Source organism: Primulina huaijiensis, chromosome 13 (assembly GCF_012295235.1).
Source record: "Primulina huaijiensis isolate GDHJ02 chromosome 13, ASM1229523v2, whole genome shotgun sequence".
NCBI lineage: Eukaryota > Viridiplantae > Streptophyta > Magnoliopsida > Lamiales > Gesneriaceae > Primulina > Primulina huaijiensis.
In genome coordinates this window covers 4,991,982-5,003,784 of record NC_133318.1, presented here as the reverse complement: position 1 = coordinate 5,003,784, position 11,803 = coordinate 4,991,982, and the positions used below count along the sequence as shown (strand labels likewise).

The 11,803-nt window shown below is 34.4% G+C and overlaps 1 protein-coding gene and 1 long non-coding RNA gene across 3 annotated transcripts; one reads left to right on the top strand and one right to left on the bottom strand.

Moving 5' to 3' along the window:
* Positions 1-282: 282 nt before the first annotated feature.
* On the top strand, positions 283-2,500 carry LOC140991748 (uncharacterized). Its single transcript, XM_073461885.1, has 2 exons — positions 283-2,153; positions 2,301-2,500. Exons 1-2 carry the CDS (start codon positions 896-898, stop codon positions 2,372-2,374), a joined length of 1,332 nt encoding a protein of 443 aa, XP_073317986.1. The 5' UTR covers positions 283-895; the 3' UTR covers positions 2,375-2,500.
* A 908-nt stretch (positions 2,501-3,408) lies between these two features.
* LOC140991803 (uncharacterized) lies at positions 3,409-5,043 on the bottom strand. Of its 2 annotated transcripts, XR_012177957.1 has the most exons (5): positions 4,918-5,043; positions 4,715-4,833; positions 4,540-4,627; positions 3,994-4,437; positions 3,409-3,903 (listed from the first exon to the last, which is right to left on the bottom strand). It is a non-coding gene; the product is annotated as an uncharacterized lncRNA (long non-coding RNA). The 2 variants fall into 2 exon arrangements; XR_012177958.1 differs by lacking the exon at positions 4,540-4,627.
* Positions 5,044-11,803: the final 6,760 nt, after the last annotated feature.

Genomic DNA, 11,803 nt, shown 5'->3' with positions numbered 1-11,803 from the left:
ATTTTAAATTATTAATATAAGTCATAACAATTTTTTTATTATTATGAAAACAAACATTGGTATTATTAAATATAAATTTTAATTAAAACAATATAAATTGTAATAATAATAATACAAAACTTGTAAGTGATTCTTGAAATTTTATTATGATTGTATACATTATGTCATAGTTTTAATATATGTGTAAGAAACTCATAATTAAATTTTGTTATGATTGTATACATTATGTCATAGTTTTTGGTTGCAGACATGGATACTATAAGAGCCTTACTTTACGTAGGTGGCTATGTCATTATTGAAGATGGTAGGGTTGGATATAGTATCCCCGCGACCATGCCCATTAAAATCCCTCGCTTTACTACATTTTCCCAACTGGTGAATTATGTGCATCGCAAGCTGGCGATCGACCCATCAAAATTCTGCATCAAATTGTCAACGAAATATTGTTATAGCTCGTTGTCTCGTTACATTGAAGAACATGTCTATATCACAAATGATGATAGTCTACAATTTATGTTTGAGTTGCCGACACTGGATTGCATGTACTTGTATGTTGATTCATCGCCAGTGTTACATAACGTAAGTGATTACGATTTTGACGCAGTCATGTCGGTAATAACGCAAGGTTTGGGAACAGTTGGTTTAAATGAAGCGGGACCTTCTACGTATCACATCGATGAACAGTCAGTTCAGACATACTCTGGGATTGACACTGGTTCTTGGGATCACCATATCACGACTCACAATGAAGAAGACTATGCATGGGGGATGAATAGAACACGAGAATGGGATTTTACCTCAGGGGGTTGGGATCATCATATCACGGTTCTAGCAGGAGTTGATGTCTCATGGGGTTCTAGTAGAACAGGCCAATTGGATTTAAATTCATGGGCTGATGAAGAAAATACCACAAATGTATTTTGATAGTTCTGTTGAGGCTGCAAATATTCCCACCCCAATTACAGAACACATGGATGAGCAAGATGATTTATTTGGGGACAGTTCGCATCATGTCATGAATAGCGATGATGATTTGTATACTACATCAATTGACGGAGACGATGATGATCATGTTGACAATGCAAATGAAAGGACATCGGCGCATGTGTTAATGTCTGGAGCAACAATGACAGAGAACATTCCTATTGCACCGGAGCAACATTTACGTGAAATTCCCCAATTTTTCAATGAAGTCTATGACGAACAAATTCAAGATTCATTTGGTATTCCTTCTGCATCACGAACAAACTTTTACAATCCTGAAAGGCCAGAGCTCGGTGTGAAAATGGTTTTTAAGAGCAAAAATGATTTAATAGCTTCAGTTGAGGATTTTTCTGTTCAGGTTTTGAGACGTGAATATATCGTTGTCCAAAGTTCTTCGACTTTTTGGAAGGTCAAATGCAAGAACTGGTCCGAAGGTGGCAATTGTGGGTGGGGACTTCGAGCATCGTTCAAAAAAAGTTTAGGCTACTTCATGATCACAAAATATGGTGGTGATCACACATGCATGTCTACCCAAGTCGATATAGATCACCACAACCTTGACGTAAACATGATAGCCAGTACACTTTTGGGAATCGTGCGTTGTGATCCTGCATACGAGATCAAATATGTGCGAGAAAGTATTAAAGGAAAATATGGGTATGATATATCGTATGCTAAGGCATGGCAGAGTTTGAAACGCGCTGTGGAGGTAATCTATGGCACATGGGAAAGCTATGTAACTTTGCTTCCTCAATATATGGGAGCTTTGTCGAAGTACAATACAAGAACTATTGTAGAATGGAAGCATCTTCGACCGTATGACCATCCACATAAAATTTTGAACTTTGTAGTTTGGGCCTTCAAACCATGTATAGATGGTTTTCGACATTGTCGCAACATAATAAGCGTAGACGGTACCCATATGTACACCAAATATAAGCATAAACTACTCATAGCAGTAACTTTGGATGCCAATAACCAGATTTTGCCGCTAGCATTTGCGCTCGTTGATGAAGAAAATTATGAGTCTTGGCATTGGTTCCTCAATAATGTTGCACGACATGTTACCAGAGGGTGTAGTGGTGTGTGTCTTATATCTGATAGACATGCGGGTATAAGAAGTGCAGTGCAAGATATCCCTGACTTCAAGCCTCCTCGTGGTGTTCATCGTTTTTGTTTGAAGCATGTTTGCTCTAATTTCAACAGTAAGTTCAAGAACTTTCACTTGAAAGACTTATGTTGGGAAGCAGGGATACAAAACCAAGTAGCAAAATTTAATGCGACAATGGAGGCAATTAGAACAAATAATGCAGCAGCTTTCATGTATTTGTCGAACATTCCAAAAGAAAATGGTCATTGGCTCATGATGGTGGATGGAGATGAGGGATAATGACGACGAACATGTCTGAGTGTATTAATGGTGTATTGAAAGGGGTTCGATGTCTTCCAATAACTGCAATAGTGGAGCTGACATTACAGCGATGCGTGCACTATTTCATTCAACGGCGAGCGCGAAGTGATAAGATGCTGGAAAAAAATCAACCATGGACCGACTATGCATACTCTAAATTTGATATGTGATCAAAAAAGTCAATTGAACATCGAGTAGTAAGATTTGACCAAAGGGATAAAACAGCATCCGTCGCGACAGGAGGAAGACCAGGTCATCAACATCACGTACAAGCTGTCAACATTTCTACGCGTGATTGCACATGTGGTAAATTCACAATATTTGGAATTCCTTGTTCACATGTTATATGTGCATCGAAATGGTTTGGTTTAAATCCCGCACAGCTTGTACAACCATGATTTACTCTGAGCGAATACGTGAACACATACGATGGAAGATTCTACCCTATTCATGATGAACAATATTGGGATGAACCTACATTCCAATTACAACACAATACTGTTCGTCGACAAAGGAGGCAGGCTGGTAGAAATTGCAGGACACGCATAAGAAATGAGATGGATCAACCATCATCGAGGGAGAGACAACGTGGGAGGTAAAAGATCTACAATAGCGTATTGTACCTTTTTTTACTTAATAACATGTGAAGTTATTAATGTAATTACAAAATTATGTTTTAAAATTTTATATTTATATTTATTAATAATTTTTGTCCATTGCAGGTAGGTGCAGGTGACAAGATCGAGTTATGGTGCCAAATACTTATGTTTGTGACGCAGATTTTACATTTTAATAGAAGTAGTAAATAAATTGTATTCAGTGTTGTATTGTTATAAAGATATTTTAATATCAAGTGCGTTGACTTACTTGACTTGATTTAGTAATTATACTTATGTTTTTTCATTACTATAACTTTATTCGTAAATTTATTAGTAAAAGAATAATAAATCACAATCACTACATTCGACACTTTTAAAAAATAATTAGTAATTTTTATACACTATTCAAATACAAATGTTGCACCAACAACTTCAAATGAAAAAAAAATGAAAAACATACAACAATACGACGTAAGTAATTGTGCATCTCTAAATAAATAGTTAATGTTGATGGTAACGATGCCCCCCAGTGCCACATGGTGGTCTTCTGATTACTCTACGTCCACGACCTAACATATGTTCAGCTTCTCCATGCGTACTTCTTTGGGCTGCAGATGTACTAGTATCGGCAATGTTCCCACCAACCTCATACCCTTCTGTATCAGAATATTGTTGAAATGATATGGGCGACGTGTTAAATGTAGGGCGACTCTCACTCATACCCGGTCGAAAGTCACTTTGTAAAAATTGTGTAAAACTACCAGTAAATGGAGTGTAGTAACCAGCGTCATACGATGGAAAGCTTGAAACCACTGGCGGAGTAGTGTATGCCATATTTGAAGATGATGGTCTGAGTTCAAACTCATTTCTTGTCCACATCGGTTGATATTACACATGAGCTGGGCGTGTCTGTGATATAGATGCATATGTTATGTAACATATATTTAATACAATAAATTATATTTATGTACATATGTAGATAAATTGAACATGTCTTACGATAAGTAGTCGGTAGTTTGCATCAACAGGATGGTAGCCCATGATGTTTGAAGGTACCACTGGCGGTGAGAGCACTATTTGTGAAATGCGATGATACCAACCAACATAGTCCACTGTGATTGCGGGTGTACTAGGTATGACATAATCCCCACCAATCACAAAATTATATCTGTCATTCCAGATTTCTACAAAATCTTTGTAATATGTCGCCCAATCAAAGTTGTTTCGGCCTTGTCGCGTCAGTTTATGGAAATTGTCGAAGTAATTAGCAGGTGGTGGAATACCCTGACGCATTCCAAATTGTCGGAGACACCGCTCTGGTCTGTGCATATCAACTATGTGAAAGTTGATCAATGCGCATGCCGACCGACATAGATGAATTCTATTTCCATCAAGAATTCTGCCAACCTCCGGGGACTCCATATCATAAACTGTCCATAGAAACTGAAGTAAATAAAATGAAAAAAGATTATCAAGTTGATAATATATAATTCAGACTGAATTTTTAAAAATTTCAAACTCTAAACAACTAATTTATATATCAACATGTCCTTCTACCATCCTGTCAAGCATATCTCTCATTATACGGACCGTATGATGGGCCGTATGTGTCCAAGAGAAACCGCGTCTCCACCTGCAATTTTTAAAAGTACACGATGTAATCATTTAAAACTAAATAACAAAATAATAATAATAAATGTTAACTATTTCTTATTAGTACCGTGTGCCGTATGGTGGGAATGGTAGACACTGAAGCACATCTGCAGCCTACTCTTCTGAAATAGATACTTGTTGCGCTCTATCAGGGCAAAGAAGAGTAATTCTAGACCACACCCAAATCTGCAATAACAGACAACAGAAATAATCAAATCATAAGAAAAATTAAGTACAACAAATATAATGACCGTAGAAGTGTAAAATTACCTGCAATATCTGAACAGGGCCACACAAATCAACCTTTAATCTCATTGATGTGTCGCACAACTCTCTATAAAGATATGCCAACGCAGCAGAACCCCATCTAAACGTATTCACTATTTCTATGTCTTCAAATACATAAGTTTCACAGCAGCACCTTCTGAGTCCGGAAACATACATCCACCAATGATCATCGATGCAACACAACGGGAATATTGTGCCACGTCCTCTTCAGTGCTTTGATCATTAATCATATTATTTAGGCAATGGTCTAGCAAAGCGGTCAGATAAAGATGTGCACCTTTAATCTGAGAAGATGTAGGAGTAAAACCCAACCAAGTAGCGCAGCGTTGTTGTAAAGTATGTTGCGGTATCTACACCAGTGATGGGTATGCCATCAATATTCAACCCCCAAATAAGGGCAACGTCCTGAAGGGTGATTGTTGCCTCGCCCACTGTAAGGTGAAATGTGTGTGTCTCACGACGTCATCTCTCAACAATGGCTGTAAGCAAATGATTATCATAATATTTAATTGGACCACACTGAATGACACCATAGAAGCCCATGCGTGCAAGACATAGGCGGACACAGAGGTGAATCCCAGCATTAAGCAATCTCCAAAGACATTTGTCAGACCGGCGTGGCGGAATTAGTGCATCCATGTTTTCAGCGTTGATATTATTTGATATGTGTCTACCCCGCAAATACAACATATTATCCGTATTTTCAGCTATCTTGCAAACAAAAAATCATTAGTTAACAAATATTATATTTTATATCAACAAAATTTAACTACATATTTTATAATAAACAAAATTTATTTGCAATTTCCGACTCGAAAAAATAAAATGTATATGTTGATGACAAATTGATAATAAAACTAATTACTGTAAATTAAATAATTTCTTTTAAAAATCAATAATAATTCATAAAACGTAACATGTAATTATAATACATACATTATTAATAGTTATTATTAAGTATAGTAATAGTTGTAAAACGTATACATTAGTAATAGTTATTTATTATAACATGTAATTAAGTTACAGAATAGTTATTTATTATAACATGTAATTATTAGGTATAGCAATAATTATAAAACATATACATTAGTAATAGTTATGTATTATAATAAATACATTTGTAATAGTTATAAAACGTATACGTTTATTGTAATTAAATTAAGTATAGTTATTATTATACAATTAATATTATAATTATTCCAATAATACAATTAATATTATAATTATTACGTGATGCGTTCATCATTATACAATTATACAATTAATATTATAATTATTCCAATATTATAATTATATAGTTATTATTACGGTAATTTGGAGAAAAATGCATCTGACCATGTTTGATTTATGATTCAGTCCCCTTCAGTTTTATTTTGTGTTTTAATACCTGACTAGATTTCAAATTATTTTTTAGTACATGTTTTTTGCGTTTTTACCTTTTTACCCTTTATTAATTAATAAAAAATTAAGAGAATCCCAAGATTTGTTCTTCCTGTTTTCTTTCTACGAGCTGCTACTCTCCTTCCCGCTTCCCACTCTTTTCTTCTGTGCGAGAAATTTTTTTTTTTCGTTCATTTTCCTACTCGCCAATTTCGTACTCGCCATTTTCCTTCATTCTCCTTCGTTTGCACAATTTACCATAGTTTCCGATGTTGTATTTAACTGGATCTGGCCACAAATCCTTCGCTTAAATCCGTACCTATGCGTAACAAAGCGTAGAAAATTCCCAGCAAATCCGAGCCCTTACCAGCCAATTTCAGACGTCGCAGCATCCATTTCCGTCCTATTTCCGTAACCGTTGCAGAAACCAGATTTTGTGGGTGGAAGCAATTTTTGGGTCGAAGCATCGTAGGTGAGGAGGATAAAATAGGCTCTTCAATTTCGGATTTTCATGGAACTACCACCCTCTGAAAATAATAAAGGACGATTAAAGGTTACACATTTCAATTGTCGTTTATTTGTGATAAATTTTGTAGTTATACTGTTTTTTTTTTTTTGCATAAAATCAATATCTTTTCTTCAATATCTTTTCTTCAATCTCATTTTGGATACACAAATGTATTTATGATGTATGTTCGTAATAGGATTGTCATTTGCGGAAAGAACCATCGGCCCCGTAAAAGACACTGGATAGAAGCTTGAATTTAAGGCAGAGAGTTTGTCGGTCAAACTCCATTTGCACGAACAAGGTTGAATGTGTTAGTCTAGAGAATATGGTTGGAATGATAGTTATGTGAGATTAGTTCGCCTTGTCAAAATTAGTTTGTTTTAGTTTATTTTGACCGAATGTTTTTGATTTGGTTTGACAGAAATGGATTGTTATTTGATATTAGTTTCCGCATGTAAGATTATTATCAATGTTTCGACATGTAAAATCATTATGCACTGTCGTGAGATAACTATTTGTAGCAACTTATTTGTCTGATTTCTTGATTTATTCGTGGCAATTTACTGTGACATTTATTGAGTTATTATTATTATTATTATTCGTGTATAATATATTATTTTTTTATGTGGATTAGAATGACGAAGACTAAAAAGAAGAGTGAATCAAATACGGCTGATAATGATGCAGATATTGATCCCTCAGTTAAAGAGGGTTACTCAAGGTGTTCGCCAACAAAGTTTTTAGCCGTGATGGAGCAATTGGTTCCTAGATTGGGTGAGTTACAATTGAAGAGGATAGAAGCTTCACCACTGGCACCTTGGTTGAAGATCGAAAAGCTTTCTATAAGCACATCAAGAGTCTACTCAATGCTTAAACGCTTTGAAGTAGAGACATGTAGCTTTTGTTTTGGAAGCAATATCAAGGTGTCATTCACTTCGAGGGAATTCTCTATCGTTATAGGGTTGGCGAGCGTTGGTTAACCCGTTAACCTGGATTTAAAGTTGGGTTCAAACTTCCTTGAGCGTCATTTCAAGGGGGTGAACTGTGTGCAGAGAAATGTCATAATAGAGAAGTTGTTGGATTTGGCCGGGAATGATCTTGAGATTGATGATTTTTTCAGATTTTTTATTTTGCTGCTTTTTAATTGTGTTATACTTCTTATTAGTAATTTTGGAACACCAAAGTTTATTTTCCCATACTTGGACAATTTGGAAACTTTTTTTGGATATGGTTGGGGAGATGCAGCCTTTAGGTTTTTGCGTGATGAAATTGAAGACCATCTTGGATTCTCTAAAGTGAAAAGAAAGGATAAAAAATATATGAGAGGTTGCATAGTTGGATTGATGGTATTATCTTTTTAATTTTTGAAGCTTATATATGTTATTGTTAGTTGTAGTAAATGCAAATCATTTTATTTGTATAGGCTTGGGTGTATGAAAGAGTTCCTATGCTTGGCGAACCACGTGTTTTTACATTCCTTTCCTCGTTTATTCAAGTGGGTAGAGAGCAAGATTCCTGTGAATCCTATAGGTGCAGAGGCTGAATTAATGGATGTGAGATCGAACAAGGTTTGTGCAATCTAATCTACATCATCCTATAGTTTTGTGTACATGTATTAATAAAACTAAAAATTTGTGTTTATAACTGTTGTTAGATTGTGCCTATCAAACCATTTGAGGAGGAAAAAAAAACTCGTTGATGATACAGATAGGATTGTTGAGGTAAACATTTGTATTTGATGATAGTCAATTATTTAACAGTATGCTATTTAATGAATTTTCATATTTAAAGAGCACTTATATTTTCAGGTTCAGTCTCGATACAATGATTCAGAATTGTTGGAGCATATAAAAAGGCTTGAAAATGAGATTAAAGTGTTGAAGGGAAAAAATGAAGTGGTTGAAGATGATACAACCCAATTTGTCTTCAAGGATGCGACACATATGTACGATGAAGATCATACGGAGCAAGATGTGGATGGACATGTTGATGTTGCAGTTGAAAGTTTGAATGAAGTGGTTGAGAACAAAGTGAAAACGGACACAGAAGAAAACGTTAAAGTGGAGAGTTATGTGAGAGTGTTTGTGGACGAAGTGGAAACGAACACAAATTCTGGAGACAACGTGCACGTAGGTACTGACATTGGAGAAGGGAAAGAAATGATTATTTTTAATCCAAAATAATCTATTGTGAAGACGGTTCAAAAAAGAACAGATCGGTTGAAGAAGAGAAAACATCCTGACTATTTGACACCTCCTAGTACGACCCTAAAGCGCAAAGAATCATCACTCGTCTTGGATCTGGTAATTTAAAATTCATTTGTTTGGCAATAGCTAAAAATAAATTATATTTTGTATTATTTGGTAAGCATTAAATTTTGTTAATGAATTGTGTGTTTGCATATTTGCTGCTTTTATATAGGATGATATTGATGTTAAAAGTATAGTTGAAAGTGCCGTAGAGGAATCTTTGCAGGAGTTCCGAGGAAGACATGACTATGATGGTCATGATCAGATATCAAAGGAAGAGAGAAACATAATTGAACAGTACTTATGCGGGGATATTTTGGGGTAAAAAGATCTAGTTTTTTTAAATTATGGCGAAATCTTAATTTGTCATTTTTTGTTTGTTTGAGTTGTTATGTTTGTTATTTTGTCTTTGTAGTGGTGTAGTTTGGCAAGATGATAACGTGATATTGCATGGGCACGGGTTACTGCTTTGTTTGTTTGGCAGCGAACTACGATCTGACCTTATTCATGCCTATTTCAATACTTTGAGCAATAGAAAACATAAATATGGGCATGACATATACTGCATGTCTCCCAATGTGCAGGTAAAATTTATTGATGGTAATTAAAGAATATTTTTATGAAAATGATAGTTAACAATATTTTTTAAAATTTGCATAGATTAACGTGATTCGGATGCTCGAGAAAATGAAGCAGAAGAGGGTCAAGGATAAAGATTTTTCTGAATTTACGTCACAGTTGGACGGGAGTACATTGAGCAAGTTGTCTGAACTAAAAAAAGAGGTTTTAGAACGCTATAAGCACATAATTTTCCCGATTAGTTACAGAGCACATTGGATCTTTCTCGGGTATACTCGAGGCGATCAGTATTTCACACTAAGAGATTCTCTTAGTGGTCCAGTTTACAAAGGTGCAGCCAAGAAAATTGTAAGTCGGCTACGAAAAAAAATTCTGTTTTAAACAAAAGTGCACAACACACATCTTTTATGATTTTTTGGAAAACTAATATTGATTGAAATGCTTTTTCAGGCCAAATTTATGTCTGGATATCTTTGGAATGTGAAAAATTGTGATGTTGGCAAAGGTGAAGTGATTGCGTTAAAATGTAGGCAACAAGGAAATGATTTGAATTGTGGTGTTTATGTTTGTCTATGGGGTGAATGTTTTGCTAGAGATAACCTGACATTTTGGAATGAAGAATGGAATACTTCAATGGAAGGGTATAGAGCTCGGATTGCTTTGGCGATTTTGTCTGATGAACGAGGCTTGTTCAAAGGTTTAAAATGATTTGTCCATTAGTTGAATGATGAGTGACGAGGATATCAATGTTGGTTTTTGTAAGTTGGTGTTGTTCCTTGAATTAATCGACCTTTTGGATCATTACATTTATGGTAGCCAATTTTTGTTTGTTGTTTTGACGCGATGATAAGACTTATCGTGCGTTGATGGCATGGCAATGTTTTGTAAACCAACACTGAATGTGTTCAGAAGTATTAGGTAGTATTTGAGGTTTCAAATGAAGAAGACTACAATTTATGTTTTTGTAATTGCAATTTGTAGATGTGTTAAGAAGTGATTATGTCCTAATCTTTAAACTGTTTTGTTCACTGATAGTTTCATATTTGTTGTGAGTTGTTGTGGTTTCTTATCATTACAAATATTTTATTGCAAATTTTTTCCAGGAATGCTTTGCCAAAAATACTAACTTTTAAGTTTCAGTACTCTTTTTCCTTATATGATACCCATATTTGTTGTTACTTAATATATTGAATGGAAATATCATTTTTATGTATTCTCAAAATTTTCATTTACTGTAGGTGTTTCCATGGAACTTTTGGAAATAAAAACAAATTCGCAACTACGCATACAACATTTTGAATTACTTACTTGTACTTGCGAAATACTTAATTTTAATTTTAAAATACTTGATTTGGAAAATGAGATACTCAAAAAATTTAATAAAACACTGGATATTCGAGTAGGCAATTTAACTTCACCAAGTGCTCGCATTTGCATCCAAGATGCATTTGGATGACATGTACCTTTCATTTGTTAGAAAAAAATTTGACAACTAAGCATTGAAATTTTTGAAGTACTTAGTTTGATTTTCGAAATACCTAATTTTAAAATATAAATACTTGATTTTGTAAATGAAATACTCGAAATGAGTCTTAAAATACTGGATATTCTAGTAGGCAATGTAAGTTCAAGAAGTCATCACATTTCCATCCAAGGTGCATTCAGATGACATGTACATTTCATTTAGATGTTTTTTTTTTTGAAAAAACAAATTCGCAACTGAACTTTTTGAAGTACTTAATTTTACTTGTTAAATACCAACTTATACTTCTAAAGTACTTGATTAGTAAACTAAATACTCAAAATGGATATTTAAATACTGGATATTAGAATATGGCTTTCACTTATAAATATCCTCACGTTTGCATCAAAGATGTATTTGGATGACATGTACATTTCATTTAAATTTTGTTTTCCAAATTTGTTGAAAAAAATTTGACAACTAAGCATTGAAATTTTTGAAGTACTTAGTTTGATTTTCGAAATACCTAATTTTAAAATATAAGTACTTGATTTTGTAAATGAACTACTCGAAATGGGTCTTAAAATACTGGATATTCTAGTAGGCAATGTAAGTTCAAGAAGTCATCGCATTTCCATCCAAGGTGCATTCAGATGACATGTACATTTCATTTAGATGTTTTTTTTTTTG